Consider the following 26095-nt stretch of genomic DNA (forward strand, 5'->3'; position numbering starts at 1 on the left):
CAAAAAAGCCAGTTGAACACGCGACTCGAAAATTGTCAAGGCGAGCGGGGCATTATGATGGGGAAAAAGACGAATCTATTCCCTAGCCACTTCACTATTTAAGCCTTGTAACTTGTACTGTCCACACATGAAACAATGCTACATCAAGTTGCACTAATGCGCGTCGGTGATGAGCATGAGTGTATAGTAGTATACGCCGCCGATTCGACAAGATGCTATCATTGATGTCTGTCTATAGTCACTCTATAGGATTAGGGCACCGTCAGCTAAACAACCAGAATTCGTTTGAAAGTGGAAGCATTAATTAGACCAGACTGGACTGGTGTGTTTGTGTCGATGGTTTGAGTCATTTGGGATCCCTGCAACGGGTTGGGAACGGACATATTTGGGTCTGTGAAAAAGCACTCTCAGCAGTAAAAAAGGGCACTGTCAGCCCCCCCCCCCCGTTGGATCCGCCTCTGTATTTCTGTGCATTTAGCCCGATTTGTATCCTTCAGTTCGCTATCAGTAAATTGTTTGGTTCCTTAACGTGTGTTAGTCCTAAAATGACACATTTTACTTATTTTTATGAAGCATATTTATATTTTTTTGAGTTCTGTATTGTCTACCGTTTTATTTGCAAAACGGCCATGGCTACGATTCTTTAATAGTAATGGGGGCGTCAATGTTGGTGCTATATAATAGGCCTATAAACGGCACAGGACGTCACCAGAATAAAACTGGAAAAGGTTCTATTTGTTTTGTTAGGCGACCATTGACTGTTTCACACACAATTATTTACAGTGGCTGACTAAGGATCTACGTCCAACGATTTTTTTTCTTTCCAACAGGATTTCGATCGATCGACTTATAAAATATCTGTCGATCGGCCTAAAATATTTCGATCGATCAACACTCTATAACGAGGCTAAATAGTGTAACGAATGTACCCAGATCGATCGAGATATAACTTCTTTTTAAAAAAAAAAATTATACTCTATTTTCACTGAGGTAATTTTACCCTTCGCTTTTCCAGATGCATATATGTAAATAATGTTTTAATTTCTGCGATTTTTTCATTAAAGGGGAGGTAACCCTATTTTCAAAGGCAGTTGCTTCCCTTTACTTCGTCTTTTGCGTACAGAGGAAGAAAGAGTGGTATCCGCGAACTCTGTGCGTAAAGCACAAACAAACAACTAAGCGACTAAGCTAATTTTGTGGAAGAATCATTCGTTGGGAAGAGAAAACATCTTTTACCAATGACAAGTTCCGTTATAACCAGTTGCCTCGGCGACTGGAACGACTTGGAGAAAGAATTCACCCAGTTACAAGTGAGGAGCATGTTTTCTTGACAATTTCTTTTGTTGAACTTAGTTTTTGTTGAAAGTTGAAAGGTCCCAACCAAGGAGGTCCAGAGTTCACCTATTATATTGTCTAGGCAGTCAATCGATGTCGTATTTTAAAATAATATGAAAGTCCAATGTACACTATGTGTCATTCAAAGAACAGTTTTCTTGATCAAATTAATTATTCCATCCAATTTTCTATCAAGATATTGTTACACTTACAGTATTGGTTCTTTAATTTAATGATAATCAGGTTCAGATGACAAGACTAGTTTAAAGTAGCTAAGTCTCTAACTCAATATCATCCAAAATCTTCAACATTGAAAACACAAATTATTTGTCAATTTAAAACAACATTGATGCTGTGATCTTACCGGTAAAAGATGGGCTTCTGATATCCAATATTTAAGACAAAATAATTACTTTACTACCATTGGTACACGAATCGTGTACCATAATGCGTTTCAGCCCCAGTTCTAGCAAGAGACTCAAGGAACGAGGCTAGACATATTGCACCAAACCAAGCGACATATGTAGACTGGAATATCCAGACGCTAGGAATTTGCATTCGATTGAGACTGCTGGCTTATTTCACGGAACATATCAGATTTGAAATTAGAGTAAAAACTGAAACGATTGAATGTAAACCAGTTTATATACATCCATATTACAGTATTATATGAGTTGCGACCCACTTGTGTCAATTTCTAGGTCCCAAATGTTAGCGATTTAGCTCCTTTAACATCTTTAATCAGGTTCAGATGACTAGTTTAACATCTTATAATACTTTTAGTCTTCTTCTATTATGTACAAAACCTAAGACTCCGTAATTAGCTTGTGTTGAGAGAACCATGTCCTAGCTTGGCTAGGCACGAGTGTGCCAACTCCCAACTAACTTACATTGCATGGCCGTTGTTCGGTCTTAACTCCAGACCTGCGTGGCCTGGGGTTAATTTCTAGACGCCCTCGCCTAGCCTCCGACTCTCGTGTCCTGGCCGGACCTGACTGACTATGTCAATTCCATTCTTGGTTTATAAACCCTTTCAGACAAAGGAATCTTATTAGACATCTGGCTAATGTATCATGTACATGTACATCATATCAGGTTTAACATTTAGTACAGTTTGCATATCATCAAAGAAAGTTTAAATAAGACATGCCAACAACAAGTTAAGATTACATAATGCTACCAAGAACTCCAGGGGTAACGATAGTAGACAGAAAGGGTTAAAATCACTTTCTCATGTCAAGATGGTAGGAAGCGTCTATAACATCTGTTATTATGTAACAATATCTACTTCTTTACACAATTACAAGCCTTAATAACATGCACATTTTTTTTTGGGGGGGGGGATAAAATGGCTGAATGGTTAGCAAGTGTGCATTGTATCATAAGGTCTGTCATTGGATCAACTGCCGTGGATTTCGATTCTCCGGATGTATGTGACAAGGAGTTGAGTCGCCTGTCCAACCTCATGGGTTTTCTCATGGTTCTCCGGTTTCCACCTGCTGCTAAGGACCCCTACGCGCAAGCGAATTATTGAAATAAAATTGAACCATGACCTAGTTTGTGTCAGTGGACCTTAAACCCCATCTCACTCTCTCTCTCCCTCCCTCTCTTGCTAGATAGAACTATATAGTACCATACTGGTACATCATCTCGACATGCAGGGTTGAAAAAAAGTGATACCGGTACCTTACATGTATTCAGAGTTTTTATGGCGCAGGGGGGTTGGATGGCCGAATGGTTAGCACGTGTGCGCTGTATCATAAGGCCTGTCATTGAGTCAATTGGCGTGGTTTCGAATCCTCGATTGTACGTGACAAGGACTAGGGTCGCCTGTCCAACCTCATGGGTTTTCTCCGGGTCCTCTGGTTTCCTCCCACTGCTAAAGACCCCTACGCGCAAGCGAATTATTGAAATAAAATTGAACCATGACCTAGTTTGTGTCAGTGGACCTTAAACCCCATCTCACTCTCTCTCTCCCTCCCTCCCTCCCTCTCTTGCTTGATACCAGTACAAAATAATTGGTTTAATTTGTCAATGTGACCTACATGTATCAGACCATCATAAAGAACAAATATCCAACCTTTTTGTGTTGATGAATTTTGCATCTGGCGTACATGTTGGGTCATGTCAACCCCATGGCCACGATAGAAGCCACAATGCCAATGTCATATTAATCTCTGCCAGATTAGAATTTATTATTCAGTAGTAGTCTTTTTTATCCTGAGATGGGTTATTAAGATCACAAGACCAATGTTGATTTGAATTGACAAATAATTCCTGTTTTCAATTTTGGAAGATTTTGGATGATATTGAGTTAGAGACTTAGCTACTTTAAGTTCAGGTTTAAATCCCTCTATATGGTATTAAAAAACAAAGATATATTGAAAAAACATCTTAAACAGCACCAATTGCTTATTTAAACTGAATTAATTGAATATGTTATTAGCATTCAAATTAGTAAAATAAGTACATGTATTAATGGGACTGCAATGAATAACAATGTTATCGGAAGAAGTCATATTATTATTAGTATTATTATCTGTCATTCTGCCATGACATGGAAAAGGTCTATAGCTGTTAGGGGTTGGATGGCCGAATGGTTAGCGCGTGCGCGCTGTATCATAAGGCCTGTCATTGAGTCAACTGGCGTGGTTTCGATTCCCCAGTAGGGTCGCCTGTCTAATCTGGTGGGTTTTCTCCGGGTCCTCCGGTTTTCTCTTACTGCTAAAGACCCCTACGTGCACGCAAATTATTGAAATAAGTTTGAACCATATGTTAGTCCTGAAATGACCTAGTTTGTGTCGAGTGGATGTTAAAACTTATTTATCTCTCTCTATAGCTGTTAATTTCTTCTCAGGAGGACCACAAGGAATATCAGAAGAAATTGGAACAAATGGTCTCATGTCAAAAGAAATGTGTAGCCAGCATTGCACATCATAGATATCGCATCAAACAAATCAACGAATCTTTAAAAAAGTAAGTGGTCAGTTTATCATTCAATTCATTAAACATACATGGACATTATGCAAGCGGTAAATTTGCCTATTCCAGGTTTTTCTTTAGGCCTGAAATTTTATATTAACTATTAATTAGACATTTATTAAACATACATTATGCAAGAGCTAAATCTGCCTATTGCAGGGGTCTTTCTTTAGGCCTGAAGTGTTATATAAAGTATTGATTAAACATTTATTAACATAAAAAGACCATATTCAACTCTTGATGCCATCTTTTCTGTCCGATTTTCAATGGATTTGAATCCGATCTGCTGTTCAACGTTTGCTGATGATTAAACGCAAAAATGGATAATCAAGATTTTGCTACTTATCTTGCCAGCACTAACAAAATGACAATCGAGGCTACAAAGATTTTAAAATAAGGTTTTCTCGGCTTAGAGTAAAGCAGTTTGACTGAATTTTTCAGCATATTTCCTTTACATTATCTAGTTTTTATACGTCAACATTCATAATGTTGACATATATTGCCGTCGTCCCTGTGTGTCTGTGTGTCGCCTACAGGCTACAATTCTTAAGTGATCATCTTGAAACTTTACACACTTATTCCTTATACCCTATGGATGATCCCTATTGTTTTTGGTGCATGCCCGATCCCCAGGGGCAGAGCAACGCCCATTTCTTGTATTTGTTTGTGTGTCGTCTACCGGCCATATTTCTTAACGTATCATCTTAACGGATCATTGGCCATTTTAGAGTTAAAATAACGTCTTTTTTTTAAAAAAAAAATCCCTAAATTCAAATATTTCCCATAAATTGCCTATTGATTTTTTATTTTTTTTAATTATTTTTTTATGAATGGTGTTGTCTACTACTTCAATATATATGACTATTAAATTTTTCCGAAACCATTTGAGGCTATGAGGAATTTATTTTGAGACATATGCTACATTGTATATGCTAAAACATATAAATTTCATGATGCTATATCTCACTCACTTCGGGGCTGAGAATAATTCTATTAATAATGCAAGTTGAGGACTACTAATACTAATATTTGGTTTTGACAAAATGACAATTTGAACGTCGGAACTTGAAGAAAATGATTTCATTTTTGACATCATTTTTCCAATAAAATCATTCATTGCCTGGATTATTGGGCCTGATAATGCCCCATGCCCATGCAACCGCCTTCCAGCAACCCTGTGTAGGGCCGGTACAGATGATTCAGGAGTTCCACAAGGATCGGTCCTTGGACCTGTCCATTCTGTAATGTATACTAAGAATTTAGGACAATTAATCGATAATCATGGTTTCTAGGACGACATTCTTAGGCAGATGATGCACAGCTAATTGCAAATTACTTCCTTTCAAAAACTTTTCCATCCCCTAATTATTCTGACATCAAATTTTGTACACATGACATTAAAGATAGGATGACAAGAAATATGTTGAAATTAAATTTAATTGTATTAAGTAAATCAGAATGTTTTTTATGAGGTCCAAATACACATCTGGAAAATACAAGTTCAAATGATGTGGTTATACAAGATGCAATATTTGTACCATGAGACACTGTGCAGAAGTTAGGTGTCCACTTAGGGTCCAATTTCAGCATGGACAGTCACATTAGTGAAATTAGTGGAAACTGTTATCTTTGGTCCAGGAACATTGGCCATAATAGACACTTTATTAGCTAGGAAGCAGCTGCTACACTTGTACATTATTTGGTATTCTAAATGATTGACTACTATAACAGCTTGTTAGTAGAAAAATCTAGTACCAATATTAGAAAAAAAATCAACTTGTACAAAATACCGCAGCTCGAATTCTTACCAGATCATCAAAATACTCTCATATTACTACTTTTCTGAAATCACTCCATTGGCTGCCAATAAATAAAAGAATCATCTTTAAAAGTCTGTCTTTGACGTATCAGTGTGTGAATATCTTAGCTCAAATATACTTATCTAACCTTATGCAAATACAAGTTATCAAGACCATCCAGTAGACGTGGTACAAGGGTTAATCAGTGAACTGGATGTATGAGATGTGTTGTTGACGTTTGGGAAAGTAGGGCGAGGGGAAATGTGTAGGGAGTGAAGTGCTGTAAAGGGATAGTTAGATGTATTATGAATGGTTAGAGTGGCTGTGGTGTTACTGTGAAATACTATGCCGCCACCGTAACACCACAGCTTTATGATTTGTTAGACAGGAGTGATGTAATGGGTGTCAACAACTGGGTATGCTGGTACCGTCGCAACGTAGCCGTGAAATATATATTGTGGGGCGGAAACGGAAAAATATACAATGTTGACAGTATGTGCCAGGCATGAGGCTGCGCAGACCGAGCGGCAGCTCGATAGGGAGTGTGTGGGAGGGTCACCCTCATAAAAATGTTTTTTTTTAAATTTCAGTTTTCTGTAAGCAGTGAAAACACTATTTTGGCATTGTTTGCGGGGTTAAACCTAAAAATCACATTAATACACCTATTGCTCGGGCGGCGATTGTTCGACTCGGGGCTGCTCTGTCAGTATCTAACAAACGCATTTAGTTCGCATATAACTTTTAAAAACCGAATGTCAGTATGGTATTTCTCACATAATTGGTTATCGCAAAAACAGAGTAAACTGAAAGCGAGTAATCTCGACTCAAACCTATAGTCTATAGCCTACTTACTACACTCGTCACTAGGCTTCCTATATTATTGTTTGTGGACGGTTTACTACTCAGTGATAAGCCTGCGCCGCAAAAAGAGGTCTCGCCTTTTATTATTAGTATAATGACTTCCTCATGTGCGGCAGGTTAGTTTGCTTCTAAAAACACTGTTTTCCGTTCCAAAAAATACAAAAGTAATTTTCTACCAGATGACCATGGTTCTTTTCACCGAGACTAGATAATTTCTCTCGGTGTAAGGATATAGCTATGGATAAGTTCATACAAGGTCAATAAATCCGCGGTCACTTCGGGTCACACTGTTGAGAAAATAAACCGATGGGTTTGTTTAGTAGCAAATCGAGCGTGAATCAACTGAGTTTGTACTTCACAGACTGTTTACCTCCGAACTACCTCCGCACGAAATCCCCGATTTGGGTACTTGTTAAAAGAAAAAGAGATAGTACCTGTGCGCATGCCAGTAAAAAAAAAACTAAGAGTTCGTGCATAAAAATGCCTGAACGTACCAGGCGCCAGGTCATCCAGACACATTCTTATGACTAATAAATACTCATTATATTACTATATTTAATCAGAGGTCGCAGTCACGCAAAAATCTGCATATTTCACACATTTTTTTTCAAAATAAACACAAATATTGACGGACACTGGGTAATTTACACGCAGAAAATTTCCCCGACGTGAGAATAATTAGATTATTCTATGTCGTAGTTTGTACAATTTATGTGCTTCACCCGGCATTTACACACCTCTACTTTACGTAGTCTCCGTAGTATTGTATATTTCCTCTTATTTCATTCATAAGTTCATGGCAGTAAGCCTACATAGCTATCCTATTGGAAGCAATAAAGCGCATTTCATACAAGACTTGGGATTGGCTAGAACAAGATATACTGTTTACATTCAGCCAATCAAATGTTGGCTTTCATAGCGATAGTTTTCTCTTTACGTCCTGTCGAAGTGAAAGATTGCAATGACTGTGCCGTCATCAATAGACATGCCGTTAACCTCCAGTCGTCATTAGACTAAATACAGTAGGCATATCAATGAAATAATAACGCTTAAAATAGGGTTGTTCACAAAACGACTTTACATGCTTCTATATTGAGTATTTTGAGAGGCTCTTCACGCAGATGTAGAGGGCAAAAACGCAAAATTTTGGAATGTCTTCGTATTTTTACGCCACTCGAAATTGATCCACTGCGACCTCTGTATTTAATGTATATTTTATGTTTGAGAACCATGTCCCAAAAATGGGACGCTGCCCTTTAATGGGTCCGGGGAAACGGTTGCTGTAAAAAATTATCTTTACCAAGAACGACTTCGTGATCCGACTAATCTCCAGAATGGCATTGGTCTCCAACATCAGTTCCTCCTCAGTTGTACGTGACAAGGAGTTGGGTCGCCTGTACAACCTCGTGGGTTTAGGCCAAAGTTAGATTTGCAATCCAACATCCAAGATTGCGGCCGAAATCAGCTGTTCATTTTCCTGTCTTTTGCGCAAATAAAATGCGGTTTAGTAGCCAGTTATCCGAAAGAAACTACAATAGCATATTCCTGAAATAATAGCCCGAGAACTACCGCTCTGGCCATTGCTGGATTGACTTCTGATACGGTTTTGAGGGAGTGTGTCTATTCTTCGTCTCGGTAACACAATTAATTTCCGAAAATCCCGGCTTCATTTTGAAATTCACATGGCAATGTATCCATAAGATTGTTCTCTTAGTTATTAACTATAGGCATATATACATGTATTAATCACAAGTACAACTCCATTTTGAAATCCATAGAGAATGGAATTTTCGGATGGCATTTCGTAGATCGCGATCATACCGTAAAAGGACCCATGCCATATGAGTTACTGTATACCACACAGGTGCAGTGAAAATGGTTAAATTTAGCGCGAAACACGAGTTTTTCCCACGGTCTGCATAATTAACACACAAGACCCAATAATACATGCAATCTGCGATACCTCTTTTGACAAGTGATTTTTTGTTTTAAATACATTTTTATAAAGACGATAAACGATGTTTGGACCTCCCGAACTGTTCTTATCAACAATGTTTTGATTTCAGTCTCTGTCGAATAAACCATAAAAAAGAGTACTTTAATCTCTCAGAGAGAGAGAGAGAGAAAAATGGGGTTTAACGTCCACTCGACACAAACTAGGTCATTTCGGGACTAACATATGGTTTAATTTTATTTCAATAAATCGCTTGCGCGTAGGGTCTTTAGCAGTGGGAGGAAACCGGAGGACCCGGAGAAAACCCACGAGGTTGGACAGGTGACCCTACTCCTTGTCATGTACAACCAGTGATTCGAAACCACGCCAGTTGACTCAATGGCAGACTTTATGGTACAGCGCGCACATGCTAACCATTCAGCCATCCAACCCCCCTGTGAACAGTCGGATACGTGAATTAAATATCGACATTATTGAGAAGCGTTGGCCTTTTTTTCATAATTTTTGTGGTAATCATAAAACTTTGAAAATGGACTAATAACTACAGAACATTGAGATTAGACCTCGCGTTATGAAATGTTATCAATTAAAATTATGAAATAAAGTATGTTTATTTATAAATGTTAGTCACAGAGTTGCATTTAATTGACGGGGATGTAGGGCCTAATATAATTTATTAAAATATATATAATACACATTAACACAGGGTACATGTATTTAAAATTATGAGGTGATGATGATCATAGGCGTACGAGCTGGGGGGGGGGGCGGCCGCCCCCCCCATTTTGGACACCAAATGCTGGGAAAATTTGGTCACACAATTGTACATTGTAAAAGTTGTATAAAAAAATATTGTTTTCTTGAATGTGTCCAATTTAACAGCGAATTTATTATTATTATGTAACATGCTAAGAACCCAACTACATTTTTGGGGCACCAACCACCACTGCCCCCCCAGTCAAAAATTTCCCCGTATGCCTATGAATTGATGATGTGGTAAGCAATATTTACGTGTTTTCGTGTAATCGGTGATTATTCATTGTGAATAAAAATTTAGTAGACTGACAATCAGTTGTTTCCAAATTAATTTTATTATCTTCAGTTGCCATTTTTGTTGCCCAAACTCAAACGATCGGAAAAGTTGCGAGTTGTTGTGATTGCAGCACATGTGATTGTCAAAATTTGTCAACCATTTACCCCTTCAACATATTAAGATGGTTTAGCTCATCATGTCACATGTACAATACTATGATGAACTCCGTCGAAAATACAAGCAAAAACATTGACTTTTCAAGAGAGAACTTTTTTTTTCGTTGGGATATTAAATTGTGCAATGGATTTTATTCAACCGGAGGTGATTTCAAACACATAGGCAAATTTTTAGTAACAATTATTCAGTAGTTTGTTCACAATAGACGAAATCTGTTTATAATTTACCACGGTTCAGACATTATATCATGAGATTACATTGCCGAATTAATAAAATGTTGAAAAATAGTCTAGAGAGATTAATTGTATTTACCGAGAACAGCTCTTTTGGCATTTACAGTAAATTAAGTTTTTCATCGTTTAAAAATTTTAATGGTGTAATTGTGAGCTCAGTTTTCGTGATTAGATAGTTATTAGACAGATAAATAATAGATAGATAGATAGATATTTAGATAGTGGATAGTAATAAAGTACATGTATAGCAATATTTTTTAATTTGAAATACTTATTGGTAATAAGTATTTGTAGTTTTGATAATGGAACATTTTTTAAACGTAAATTATTTGAAAGTATATAATGCGTTTATATTTATTTGTTTATTTCTATTAAACGTATATTATTTGATGAAAATATATAATGCGTTTATATTTAATTGTTTATTTCTATATGGCTTGCGCTTAATGGAACGGAAACCCACGTTAATTTGGTTTCCAGTGCCATGTCACACTTTTCAGTGTGTAAATAAAGATGTTTATTTTTCATCATTTTTGTTGAAAATCGTTATTTTTGGACAAAAATTGAAATTATTTACTACTTTAGCGCCCGAAGGCCACAATTCTGACTGGATTATCTTGGAACTTGGAATACTTATTCCTTATACCCTAAGGATGGCAACTATTGATGTTGTCATTTCAATAACAGGGTGATACCTATTTATATTGTTCCATATCCACCCCCCAGGGGCAGAACCACACCCATTTTTTGTATTTATCGTCTACAGGCTGCAATTCTGAATGGATCATCTTGGAACTTTGCATATTTATTCCTTATACCGTAAAGACAGCAACTATTTATTTTGGTGCTTGCCCCGACCTCCTGGGGCAGTGTCACATCCACTTTTTTGTTAGTATTTTGTCTGTAAATTTGTCAAAACAAACCCAACACCTAGCCTTCTTTGCCTCTTATCATATTACAGCCATTTCATATTATAATTTCATTCTCTTCATTTTAAAAAGTATCATGCTGGAATGTGGACGTATATTGCAGCGTTAGCGATGCTCTCGTTAACTATTATAGTGAGAACTGTCGGTTCTTTATCTAATCTCCTATAATGTGTCTTAAAAAAAATCTAAAGTTACACAAATATATTTACTCCTGATTTTATTTTTATTAGAGTAGAATCAGAAATTACATCAGACGAAAAAGAACAGTTGGAGAATTTGAAGAAAAAAATAGCGAAAAGGAAACTTGAGTTCAGAGATATGGAAGAAGTTCTACCACATAAAAATGGGTTTGTTGACATTTTAACAGCTACAGTGCATCGGTATTAATTACTTTAGGCATCCAATAAACTATGACCAAATGGTCCAAATGTGTTCACTTTAGATGATAAGGTCTGTCGTGGGGAGGAAGACTGGTGGTGGATGGCAGAATGGTTAGCACGTGCGCGTTGTATCATAAGGTCTGTCATTGAGTCAACTGGCACGGTTTCGATTCCCCGATTGTATGTGACAAGGAGTAGGGTTGCTTGTTCAATCTCTTGGTCCACCAGTTTCCTTCCACAGCTAAAGACCCCTACATGCAAGCGAATTATTAAAATAAAATTGAACCATATGTTCGTCCCAAAATGGCCTAGTTTGTGTCGAGTGGACGTTAAACCCCATTTCTCTCTCTCTTTTTTCAATCTGAATATTCAAGTGATATTTGTTTGTGTTTTTTAGGATATATTTAATTTGTATTTGTTTGTGTTTTCCAGGATATATTTAATTTGTATTTGTTTGTGTTTTCCCAGGATATATTTAATTTGTATTTGTTTGTGTTTTTTCAGGATATATTTAATTTGTATTTGTTTGTGTTTTTCAGGATATATTTAATTTGTATTTGTTTGTGTTTTCCAGGATATATTTAATTTGTATTTGTTTGTATTTTTCAGGATATATTTAATTTGTATTTGTTTGTGTTTTTCAGGATATATTTAAGTATTATATTAGGAAGTGTTAATATCTCACTCTTAAACAAAGCTGATAAGTAAGTACAATTTATATATACCAGCATGGTCAGATCTAAATATGAAGGCCACTTGCAGATTTCGTCAAGGTTGCAAGATGTAAATAGGGTTAGGGCACATGATTGTGTGATAGGTCTATGGTTAGCTCTAGCTTTGTTTAAATCTTGTGACCTTTGATGCAAATTCTGCAATTGGCCTTAATATTTAAAATTAGAAATCTATGAGTGGCGAGTAGCCATCCCATGATATGTCACGTTGCAGGATATTCTTTGAACTATTTTTAATCGAAATGGATTCACATTTAAGAACTTTTGCATCGGAAGGCTATACAATTTTATGAGATTTAGTCCCGAAGGGTCCCCAAATTCTTTATATTTATATCTTAATATTTAAACCTAAGCACACTGTGGACCGGGAATAGAGCTTGGCATAATATAATGGTCGCCATCTTGGAATTCTGACTTCGTATCAAAGCTTGATGCACAGTTGTCCAAGGAACAAGAATGTCAAGTGGGTGGGAATTCCCATAAACTGATATGTGAGACTAGTCCTTACAAAATTAGGAGACATGGTGGTTTAGTGTGTGACCTAGAGGTCCCTTGTTCGATTCCTATTTTGATCGCGAAAGTTCATTGGGATTTTCCGGCATGGCTCCCCCTTGTCAGTGGTGCAGGACTCTGAGTCTGGTAAGGGACAACATATAGTCATTTGTAATGGACGAAAAGAGAGATCCCATGTACACATTAGTGTGCACTTACGACGTAAAAGAGCCTGTATAGTTCTGTCGTAATGGCTAAACTTCCCTATAGTACGTATACACTGTATGGCATATGCCCGTCTTCATTAGCCCAGTCTGAGCAGAACAGTAGGAAGTTAAACCCCATTTCACCAGTATATCTATAATATGAATGTTACATGTATATCTTTCTAGATACCAATATAAACAAGATTATGAGAAGTTCAAACTGACCGTTAGTTATGTTGTCATGTTTTTATCAGCGTTCATGCATTTCATTCCAGAATACAGGTAGGACACAGTTACTTCCCTTTATATAGCCCTAGTAAGCTGATACTATTGTCTTATGAACTGGATCTTTTAGTCTTGAACAATTTTGTCATTAAATCATACACGTAATCATTATTCTTAAAGATATATTAGTTAAGAGTTTAATAAAGAGTTGGCCATTCTTACTATAATAATTCAAAAATAGATGATAAAAAAAAAAAATTTCAGTCATATTACTTTATTCTGAACGGAGTTGTCACTGTTGGAAAATTGGCGATCGTTTGATTGACAGGCGATAACTCCACCCACATATTCTCGATTATCAAGTAACATTCTCAATGGGTATGGTACCCTCTCTTGGAAGGCCTTTCATCACCAGTTTCCATTAGTGACGTCAGTGGCTAACAGTAAACGTTGCTTGGTCGACAATTTCTTGATTTAATTTTAAATGGACGACTGTTTAAACCCAAGCTGTATCCAAGCCATCCGAGGGTCTACAGAGTTGATTTTGAGCTTGTCATGTAAATAAAGGTCTAATTAATAATTTCTATAACATCTGAAGCCTAAATAATGACATGCAATAGGCAGATTTAGCTCTTGCATAAAATATGTTTAACTAATGGTTAGTATAGAAAGTGGCTAGAAATTATAGAGTGGTCTTAATTAGGTGATTAATTTATCTCTCTCTCTCTCTCTCTCTCTCACACACTTATAAAACCATCTGTAATTAAATGTATATTATTAATGTATATTAATCTGGAAGGAATATACAGTTAGTTACAGAGCTGACAGTTCTCACTATAATAGTTTCAAAAAAGATAAAAAAAAATTGCAGTCAAATCACTTCAGTCTGAGCGAGGTTATGACTGTTTGAAGAATAACGTGTACTCTCAAATTTTCATTGTTACCATTGTTACGATAATAAACAAAGTTATGATTATCCATATTTAAATTAAATGGAAACTGTGTTTTAATTTGTTTAAAATCACAATCATCTGATGTCTAGAAAGCTGTCATGTGATTAAATGTCTAATTAATAATGTATATAATATTTGTATATTTTAGATGGATCGATGCTGTGTTAAATTTTTTATTGGTATGGTATTATTGTACGTTAACCATCAGAGAAAGTATACTTGTTGTGAACGGATCAAGGTTAGTTACACAACATAGGATAACTTCACTCTGGACCCAGTAGGATAACTACACTGTTAGGTTTAAGACCACTTTTCCACTTTAACCCGGGTATCATTCAATCTTGGGGGGCGGGGGGTGGATGGCTGAATGGTTAGCGTGCACGCGCTGTATCATAAAGTCTGTCATTGAGTCGACTGGCGTGGTTTCGAATCCCCGGTTGTATGTGGCAAGGAGTAGGGTCGCCTGTCCAACCTCGTGGGTTTTCTCCGGGTCCTCCGGTTTCCTCCCACTGCTAAAGACCCCTACGAGCAAGCGAATTATGTAAATAAAATTTGACCATATGTTAGTCCCGAAATGACCTCGTTTGTGTCGAGTGGAAGTTAAACCCATTTCTCTCTCTCTCTCTCTCTCTCCCTCTCTCTCTCTCATTCAATCTTGTGTATCTAGCACTAATTTCTTTCACATTCATTCAATATCAAATCTTTGTTTGAAAATTCATAAAAATCATTTAAACTCACCAGAAATAATCTAACTACACTGTTAGACTCTAGACCCGGTAGGTAGACCCAGTAGGATAACTACTCAGTTGAATTCGCTTACATGGAATTCCACACTTGGACTTTAATGTATGACAAACCCCCACATAGAAACTCAAAGTTTTCATTTCTTGGACTGATCTATTAATAAGTTTGTTGATACATATGTTCAGGTGGCACTTACAACTGATCTGTTAACACATTGTCTTACATGTTTTAAGGGGGGTGAATGGCCGAATGGTTAGTACATGCGCGCTGTATCATAAGGTCTGTCATTGAGTCAACTGGCAAGGAGAAGGGTCGTCTGTCCAACCTCGTTGGTTTTCTCTGGGTCCTCCGGTTTCCTCCCACTCCTAAAGACCCCTATGCGCAAGCAAAGTATTGAAATAAAATTGAACCATATGTTAGTCCCGAAATGACCTAGTTTGTGTCGAGTTAAACCCTCTCTCTCTCTCTCTCTCTCTCACATATTACATGTATAAGACCTTTGACATTTGAATAGGACAAGAACAGGTGGAGGTGGAAAATTGTTCTGGTGTACACAGAAAAAAAATTTGGGGTATTTTTGTAGATGAATTTACATATTCACAATAGTGGCTAATACTTGATGACATATGTTAACAATTTGTTATTATATTTATTTACAGAATAAAAGGTTGGTGGGTAACCCATCATTTTATATCAACAGTATGTGCTGCTATCAGTTTAATTTGGTTAGTATATATATATACACACATGTATATTTTAATATGATCAACCAGGGTTTTAGTTTCACTAACAAGAACGACTTAGGTATAACAAGTTGGGTTGGGGTGTCAAGAAACACACAAGGCCCATGGCATGAGGGGAGCCTAAAGCTCGCCGTAGAAGACCGTTTCATTAGGTAATAGCTCACACCATTCAGAACACGTCAATGATAACAACTCTTCCAGATCCTAGTGTAGTAAAGACAAGTAAAACGAAATTTTGAACTATAAAAAAAAGAAACGAAATAGGATCTGTGTTTTAATCAGATTAAGGCCTGTTAAGAGTAAACAAGCCTAGTAATATTGTTATACATCAGTTTATTGTTTATATTTTTATGTTACAGGCCAGATAGTTTGACGTATCAATTATTCCGTAAACAGTACATCTTCTTTATACTATATTTAAGTAAGTACAATTCAGATGGACAGTCTTATTAATAATAAAATTAGTTAATTAAGTACATTTCAACATGTAAATTTATTTAAGAATATTGAAATAAAGATAAAGTATTAAATTTGGTCCACTCGATGTGCTAGTTCTGTGGTGAGAAACAGTCTGTGTACAGTTTCATTTTCATGAACCTAAACGTGTACAATTAATTATAAGTAAAAAACTTGTATCTCAACATAAAATTGCTCAAAATTTAGAAAGTAAATCAAAACACCAAACTTGATTAAATCAACACATTTGTCCAAATCAAAGTGATCTAATTTTAATTGAATTTTGTGATAATTGTATTTTATATAATATCAGGTTTATTTATATAATGTCAGGTTTATTTATATAATATCAGGTTGTGTTTATGTGATGCAGTATTATTATCAGAGTGGATGTTTATACAGGATGCGATCACTAGGTGAAGGTCATGACATGGATATTACCGCAGGTACGTCACAGGTTAAAGTGGGACTTTACTTACAAATATTTTGTTGTCAGGTTTCTTTGGCCATAGATAAATCAGGCTTATGAATTCTATTATAGACTCCAACCTTGTGAGTTTTCTCTGGGTCCTCCGGCTTCCTCCCACTGCTAAAAACCCCTGTGCGCAAACGAATTATTGAAATAAAAATGAACCATGTGTTAGTCCCAAAATGACCTAGTTTGTGTCAAGTGGAGGTTAATCTCTCTCTCTCTCTGGTACTTGTAATTGTATTGTGATAACCAGTGATGTACACTATTTATAAGTCAATTGTATTTTTATTTTTTTTGCAGAGGGTTTTATGTCTTGGATGTGGAAAGGGCTGGCATTTTTACTTCCTCCAATCTTCTTTGGATATGTAAGTCTATTATTTTATAATTAATTATCTCATTTTTTTGAATCAGGAATAAATTCTCTCTAGTCATTTGGCGGTAATCATTAAACATTGTATCATTCAAAAATTTAATGCATATGAAAATATCTGTGGTAGACTGTACAGAAACTCAACTGTCTTGGCAAAATTCTCCGACTTGCTTTGCATGTATGGACACACAGAACAATGAAACCATATGTTAGTCTCAAAATAAATAAAATGTTAATAGGTTGGCAGTCAACCTTTTTTCTTTTAGAAAATCAGAAATGTGAATAATTGATTATAATGAAATAGTGTTTAACATCCTACTGTTCTGCTCCGACTGGGCTAATGAAGACGGACATACGCCATACAGTGTGCTATGAGGGAAATTTTGCCCGGGCAGCAGCACTATGGCCTAATCTTATATCGAATTCCAAATGTCAAGAGATCTTTTACGTGCACGTCAATGAGCTATGAGGAAAATTTGGCCCAAACCTCTGCATTCCGATTTTCGAATTAAACTGTCAAAGGTTTTTTTTACATGTTCCCAAAATGTACGTTGGACCTCAATTTTCTGTCCCATCCAAACGACTATACATTGGCCCTTTCCCTGCCATTCATCCTGCACCACTGACAAGGGAGATGGGAACTTTCAGGAAAAGCCTGTTGGTCAACACCAGAATTGAATACAGGACCTCTAGGTTTGTGACCCGAAATCTTACTCTTTCAGCCACTGCAGCATTTTCTTGTCATTGGAAGGGTTGTAGTGTGTACAAATTATTGGGGAGGTACGGTGGCTAAGTGGGTAAGATGCTGGCTTGCTAGCCTAAAAGTCTCGCGTTCGATCCCTGCATTGGCCGAGAAAGTTCATCAGGATTTTCAAACGTGGATTCCTCTTGTCAGTGGTGCAGGACGGAGGGACTGGCAAGGACACAAGGACAGCTGTCTAGTTGAGCACGTAAAAGATCCCTTGGCAGTTGTAATTCGATATAAGAGTAGGCCATAATGCCGCTACCCGGGCAAAATTTCCCTCATAGCACACTGTAGGGCGTGTGCCTGTCTTCAATAGCCCAGTCGGGGCAGAACAGTAGGACGTTAAACCCTATTTCATTTATTTGAAAAATCAATTATTCGTGTATCTTATCATGGGTAATATGTAGCACCATGAGTCTTTCTGTCTGACGTGTAGAGCGTCTATGGGAAACTGGTCGCCACATCCTAAATACGACCCATGCATCTTTTCTTACTACATATTTCTGTAGCCTTGTGATCGTCTAGAATTTGTCTCTAGCTGTCTTTACTTCTTCCAGTTTCTTAAGACGTTTGTCTTACCAGGAATAATAATGCATAGTTCGCTTCTACATTTTATATAGCATATAACTGAATACAGGTATACAAGCATAGCACAAATTACAATACTATATAGCTAAAACCACTTCTCCACCCTATCCAGCCTCTCGGCTGTCTAGGAACTCAGATGTACCGTCGATCTCTGGAATCTAATGCAAGTCTGACTTACAGGGTTCCCCGGTTTCTTTTAAAGGTAAATGAATATCATGCACCATAAAGCGTGATCATGGCCCTGAACTTGTGTAATTAACAAAATGATTGGTTACTTTAAATCAAATGATGCAATTAGAATAATTCCACTCACGTGTAATTCTGGTGGTAAATGAGTGACATATGTTTTCGATAAATAACTCTTTGTTATGTGTCAACTGTCAATTACAGACTAAGTTGATTTAGTGCACACTATATATGTGAATATGTTTGAAATTACTAACTTGCCAAAGATATTAATTAATGAAATATAAAGGCATCTTATTTCAAGAGCAAAAATTCCAGCAATATTATTACATTCTTCCCTTCCTTTAAGACTTTTTGCTCGGTATTGGGTAAAAGATCCCTTGAATCCTTTACAATAATCATACCAACATCTGTAGAATTATATAACTATTCATAAATGTAGCAGAAATCTAGAAAATCAACATATATCACCTCCCCCACTTGCAAGATTTATGCTAAATGAACAGGTAGGAGACTCTTAAAAACTTCTATGTGCTAAACCCTATAATTATTCATGCAACAGGCAAATATCAATGATACTATACTATATAACAAAACTGTGAAAACACAGACACACATAATCAAAAATCAAAAATCAAAAGTTGCATGCAAAAGTTCTCCAAAAAGTTCATCACTGTTAAATCCTATGAAAATTCACTAAGCCTAAACACAGAAAACACAAATTGTCTTTTTAAAATCTTCAAGTGTCCTAATTTCAAAACACTATAATACATCACATAATATTTATAAAGTTCAGGTTTCACTTTAAATTCTGTCTCAGGAAATGTCAATTTGGTAAACTGGTAAACCATTTATTTTTCTTGGATTGGTATTGGTCTGCTTCAGCTACCATAGTATCAAGTTGAAACTTTCTTTTTTTCTTCTAAGTATGATTGGTTTGTACAATTTTATCCGTCAATCAAACATGTCATTGCCATCAGACCAAGAACTAACTATTACTATTTTTTTTTAAAACTTTATGTTGCTATTAGTCTAACATTATTATTTCGAAAACGTATTAGCAAATCTTACTGTAATGAAAATTAAACTTTATTTAAGTATTAATAAACTTTGATGTGTCCCTTTAATTAGAAATTTTCAAACTAAGTTTGACCTCTTGACCTGAACTGAGTAATGGACAATTTTAGAATTACGTTTATGTTTTATAATTTCCGTTACTGTTTTAGAATTCCTACACTGTTATTTTATATTTCACCGTCAGTAATATGACCTTTTTGACCTAATCATTTACAATTTTGTATTTCAGTTTTTTTTTATAAACCTTCCTATCAGACTGACACTGACACAAGCTGAGCTCACACCTATTTCAATACCAGACTTTAATTTATCTAGAATAGAACTGTCAATCAAATATGGCCAGTATATGAATGACATTCCATTTTATCCTACAGTAGGACGTTAAAGCCCATTTTATTTAATTTATCTACAACTATGTTGAGAGAAAATGGCCGTACGCTCCATTCAATCGAACACAGTCCATATTTATATAATCATGACAATCAGAATATACACCTAGCTTTTAATCACACATATAATTTCACTAACTAACCACCGAAGTCACGCGACTTTTACACACATCAAATTTAACACAGTGTTAGAACCTATTGTTTATAATAATTCGACCTCATGTCAAATTACACATTCTAATCCTCTCGTGTCGACAGCTTAAAGCAATTAGCAGTATATATTAAACGTTAATATTACGTTTCTAAGCACAAATTTAATTACATAAAATTATATACGGACAAAATCTACCGTATACTCCACTTTTCTAAAAAGTGTCGCATTCTTAACTTTAACCTCCTATAAAACTCGTATTAATGACTTTGCGATAATCTCACAATTTAACGAGCCTATAATTTTAGTTTTTCCCCAGAAAAACCACAACCAACATCCCTAGATTAACCATATGGGATTTTCAACATAACCTAACTTTTTAATCAAAAGTTAAATTACAACAACTCTTAAGGCCTGGACTAAGGGCCCTAAAATTATATAGTATACGAAACAACAAAAAACACAAATTAACGAATCACAGTAGAAAGTACGGCCAACTAGGAAACTAGAGTTAATCACTCACAACTTCATCCTTAGATCTGCCATCTTCCCACTGCGATCCGGAGACACCATTAGTTCCTTACTTTATTCCCTATTCCGTTTCTTTATTATTCCTTAGTTATATCAAAACATTTATTTTTGAAAACCTACTCCCTAAACTTTCTATTTAACTTTAATTTTACTCAAATTTACTACAGGTCATGTTAACCTGGCAATATACATAGCTAACTCATGAAATTATATTGTTTAATAAACCTATTAATCTAAACTTATGAATGACTCCAATTTATTCTCTATACAGTTACATTTTAAATATTTAGTTTCTTATCAGATTTTAACTTTAAATTAATATTATTTGGTCTTTAAACAAATTTATCAGATTTTAACTTTAAATTAATATTATTTGGTCTTTAAACAAATTTAACACATTTGATTTTCCAAACAAAATGTATTTACCCAATTTTTCGAATATCTTCACCAGATTTCTTTTTTCCAACAGACTTTTTCTCTGTTGCTGGATTGTACAGATCTTTTTTTCTTCTTAACGTCTTCAAATATGTATTCTTCTTCTAAAGTGACTTCTTACCCCAAAGGTCGAAACTGCCACGGCAACCAAATAGAATATGTAAGACTATGCAGTGCTATGCAGTCACTGGTTAGATGTGGAAAATATTATGGGAGAACTCCCCACATCCAACGTGTGATGCATACTCTCTTTTCTTCTAATCTTCTTCCAGATTTTCTGCTTACCCTAAAGGTCGAAACTGTCACGGCATCCAAATAGAATATGTAGCACCATGAGTCTTTCTGTCTGACGTGGAGAGCGTCTATGGGAAACCAGTCGCCACATCCTACATACGACCCATGCATCTTTTCTTACTACATATTTCTGTAGCCTTGTGATCGTCTAGAATTTGACTCTAGCTGTCTTTACTTCTGCTTCACATTGTGTATTTACTTCTTCCAGTTTCTTAAGACGTTTGTCTTACCAGGAATAATAATGCATAGTTCGCTTCTACATTTTATATAGCATATAACTGAATACAGGTATACAAGCATAGCACAAATTACAATACTATATAGCTAAAACCACTTCTCCACCCTATCCAGCCTCTCGCATGTCTAGGAACTCAGATGTACCGTCGATCTCTGGAATCTAATGCAAGTCTGACTTACAGGGTTCCCCGGTTTCTTTTAAAGGTAAATGAATATCATGCACCATAAAGCGTGACCATGGCCCTGAACTTGTGTAATTAACAAAATGATTGGTTACTTTAAATCAAATGATGCAATTAGAATAATTCCACTCACGTGTAATTCTGGTGGTAAATGAGTGACATATGTTTTCGATAAATAACTCTTTGTTATGTGTCAACTGTCAATTACAGACTAAGTTGAATTAGTGCACACTATATATGTGAATATGTTTGAAATTACTAACTTGCCAAAGATATTAATTAATGAAATATAAAGGCATCTTATTTCAAGAGCAAAAATTCCAGCAATATTATTACAATTGTCCTACATGTTTACTTTGATGCAAGTCATCTGGTCAACCTGAGATTTGTTTGACCAATATTTTTAATGCATGTCTGACAGAGTTAGTCATGTCCAATTCACCTTCATTTGTACCTGAAATGTTGTACAAAATTGTTTTATATCATAGTTCTTCCAGTGTTATAACTCCCATGTTTTATATTATAGTTCTACCAGTGTTATAACTCCTATATTTTATATTATAGTTCTACCAGTGTTATAACTGCTATATTTTATATTATAATTCTACCAGTGTTATAACTCCTATATTTTATATTATAGTTCTTCCAGTGTTATAACGCCTATGTTCTATATCATCTGTCCCAGTTACCTGAATGTAAAGAATGGCAGGTATGGTCGTCTCTTATATTTATATTTACTATCTGGTTAAAATATTTCTCAAAATTTACTTTCACATCTTAAAGTGGAATTAATTCTTTCCGAATCAAAGATTCGCCAGTAAGAAAATAATGTTGCACAACTTGCCATGATTTCACGGTACATTTATATCATTGGGTGTGTTAAATTTTCAAATTTGACAATCGCGAAACTTTCTCGATCAGCAATGTGATTGATTCCGGGACCTCCTGGTTATTGAGACAGTGCCTTGTTATTTTGTTGATGGGGGCATCGATGGCCGAATGGCTTATCGCGTTTTCTCTAGATCATAAGGTCTGTCATTGAGTCAAGTGGTGTGGTTTTGATTCCCCACATGTACGTGACAAGGAGTAGGGTTGTCTGTCTAACTTCGTGGGTTTCATCCCATAGATAAAGACCCTTAAGTGCAAGCAAATTATTGAAATAAAATTGAACCTAAAATGATAAAATGAGCAGGTTTGTATCAAATGGACTTTAATACCTATTTCTCTCTCATATTTTGGTACTAATTAAACGTGAAAAAAAAAAAAAACAGTTTTAAAAATGTTTGTTTCTGTTTACTTGTTGCAGGTCATTGTTCTAGCAGCTATTCACTTTGTTCTGTTTGCTGGGAATCTGGCCACAACATTACGAGTCATCCGTCAAAAAATACAATCTGATCTGTCATGGCTACGTAATCGCTATAGAAACAGTGTGGATAATAATAAAACAGACTAGATTACCATGACAACCACTTGATGGTAATATTCTTTTAAGAACATTAGGTATCCATAGTTACATCCCCACCCCCATAAAATTATGGGAACTTACAGAAATTTGAATAATAAATCAAAATGGAATTTGTATACATATAAGCTCTTGATTTAGGTCAAGATCTATTGTGTTATTTTTATTAGTGATAAGGCAAGCTCTCTATATAGGCTAGCCCTGGTTTTCAACCTTTTTTCGCCGTTCCCGCTTCACAGTGATGCTTTCCAAAATTTTGAAAAATATGCCCTTTTACCTCGTGTAGATTGACCGATGGACCCCCAGAACATTTCCGTCAAATTTCTATCATGACTGGGTGGTTGGATGGCCGAATTGTTAGCATGTGTGCGCTATATCATAAGGCCTGTCATTGAGTTAACAGCCGTGGTTTTGATTCCCGGATTGTACGTGACAAGGATTGGGATCGCCTGTCCAACCTGGTGGGTTTTCTCCGGTTTCCTCCCACTTCTAAAGACACCTATGCGCTAGCGAATTATTGAAATAAAATTGAACCATATGTTAGTCTCAAAATGACCTAGTTTCTATCAAGTGGACCTCTCTCTCTCTCTTTCTTATGACTGGCATGTAGGGCCAACCTGGAACCCATGTTTCCAAATTCCCCAGCTGCAGCCCACCATCACCATGTCCACAGACAAATAACATAGATGATCTCAATACCTTGACTTCTATTTATTAGTGTTACATGGTTGTCTATGGGGTTTTCAAGTTGTATGGACATAAATTTGGAAATGCCCTGAAAGTGATCAAATTCCCCCTAAGTTGAAAACCATGGCTTTATAAGATTGAATTTTAGTTTTGAAATATTAAATAAAAATTGGGTCCACATATACTGATGGAAGAATAATTACTAATTTATTTTACCAAAGTTTTGAACATTTTGACAACATTTCCAAAATAAATTAGTAATTGTTCTTCCATAAGTCAGTCTGATTAAAAATACAGGGGTCTGTTTCACGAAATTTTAACTAAGATAAAATCCAAATTTTAGTAATTTGATTGGATAATATTAGATTGATTTTAGTGCTTAGCTAATAAAAATTGAAGTATCCACTAAAATTGGATTTTATCTTTAGTTAAGATTTCAAGAAACAGGGCCCAGATCTATATTTCGTTTTGTTTTTTATACTTTCCATGGCCTACACTACAAAAAGATCTGGCCGGATGTACTGGAAGGTTGCATCAGAGTCGTACGAACGGCTTTTGACCCTATCAGCGTTGACAGATGGTTTTATTGGCTAATCCCTCACTTCAAACAGGACACGAGTTAGATAACAACTCTTCCAGATCCTAGTGTAGTAAGACAAATAAAATGAAATTTTGAACTATAAAAAACGAAACAAAATAGGATCTTTGTTTTAATGAGATTATGTATATGTATTATAGTTTATTGCTGTATCTTGTTATTAATTGGTGGTTTCGAATCCCCGGTTGTATGTGACAAGGAGTAGGGTCGCCTGTCCATCCTCGTGGGTTTTCTCCGGGTCCTCCGGTTTCCTCACACTGCTAAAGACCCCTATGCGCAAGCGAATTGTTGAAATAAAATTAAACCATATGTTAGACACGAAATGACCTAGTTTGTGTCGAGTGGACGTTAAACCCCATTCTATCTATCTCTCTCTGTTATTAATTGCCTCTAAAGGCTTAGAATATCTGTATATAAATTAAAGGGATTCAGGATTATTTTAAGGGTAAATTTTCTTAAAAGCATTTGTTAATATTTTAATTTGTTTGTATAAAAACAAATTTAGGTAGAAAGACCACTGCCCTCTCATAATTATATTTAAGGCAATGACTTTAACATGTCGATCAACTCATGCATGATATTATTAGTTGGTCATATTATTAGTTGGGACTATGTTGGTAATGGCTATACATGGTTATCCCTGAACAACATTTTAATATTTAACACGCCTGTCTGCCTTCCTTCCATGATCTGGGGTGGGGGGGGGGTGGATGGCCAAAAAATGGTTAGCACGTGTACGCTGTATCATAAGGTCTGTCATTGAGTCAACTGGCATGGTTTTGATTCCCTGGTTGTAGGTGATAAGGAGTAGGGTCGCCTGACCTAGTTTGTGTGGAGTGAACCTCGACCTCTCTCTTTGTCTCTGTCTTCTATCTGGCGTTGGATCAAAGCTTCTGTCAATGAATCCAGTGATCTGGTTTCGATTCACCTTCTGTCAGATTTGATGACTATATCACTTGAGGTGTTATCATTATGGAGTTTTTGTTGAGGGAATATGAAGTTTATGTTGAAATGTTATGTTTATGGTTTAGATGAAGTTTATGTTGAGGGAATATAAAATTTATGTTGAGGAAATTATAGTTATAGTTCAGATGAAATTTGTGTTCAGGAATATGGAGACTATTTTGAAATGTTGTAATTATAGTTCAGATTCAGTTTATGTTGAGGGAATATCACTGTAACCCAGGTATCGTTTAATCTTGTGTATCTAGCTCTAATTTCTTTCACATTCGTTTAATATCAAATCTTTGTTTAAAAATTCGTAAAAATTGTTTAAAATCACCAAAAATCATCTAATTTGTACATGTGTCCAGTTTAAAGCTGACTGATTAATTTTGATAATGAGTGTCCAATTTACAAGTATTTAATTTCCTGATCACTGTTCAAAAATTAATCACTATACATCATTAATCAATTGTGTTGGGTTTTTTTAACAATGATTGAGAAATTAAACACTTG

The 26095-nt window shown here is 35.8% G+C and overlaps 1 protein-coding gene across 1 annotated transcript; it reads left to right on the top strand.

Moving 5' to 3' along the window:
* Positions 1-1171: 1171 nt before the first annotated feature.
* On the top strand, positions 1172-26095 carry LOC126824945 (ion channel TACAN). The gene is made up of 12 exons (XM_050554404.2): positions 1172-1310; positions 4193-4311; positions 11534-11650; positions 12328-12387; positions 13299-13394; positions 14439-14528; positions 15694-15759; positions 16137-16198; positions 16587-16679; positions 17006-17070; positions 22531-22599; positions 23197-26095. The coding sequence occupies exons 1-12, from the start codon at positions 1239-1241 to the stop codon at positions 23341-23343; spliced, it is 1056 nt and encodes a 351-aa protein (XP_050410361.1). The 5' UTR covers positions 1172-1238; the 3' UTR covers positions 23344-26095.

Source organism: Patella vulgata, chromosome 6 (genome assembly GCF_932274485.2).
Source record: "Patella vulgata chromosome 6, xgPatVulg1.2, whole genome shotgun sequence".
In the NCBI taxonomy this organism is placed as follows: Eukaryota; Metazoa; Mollusca; class Gastropoda; family Patellidae; genus Patella; species Patella vulgata.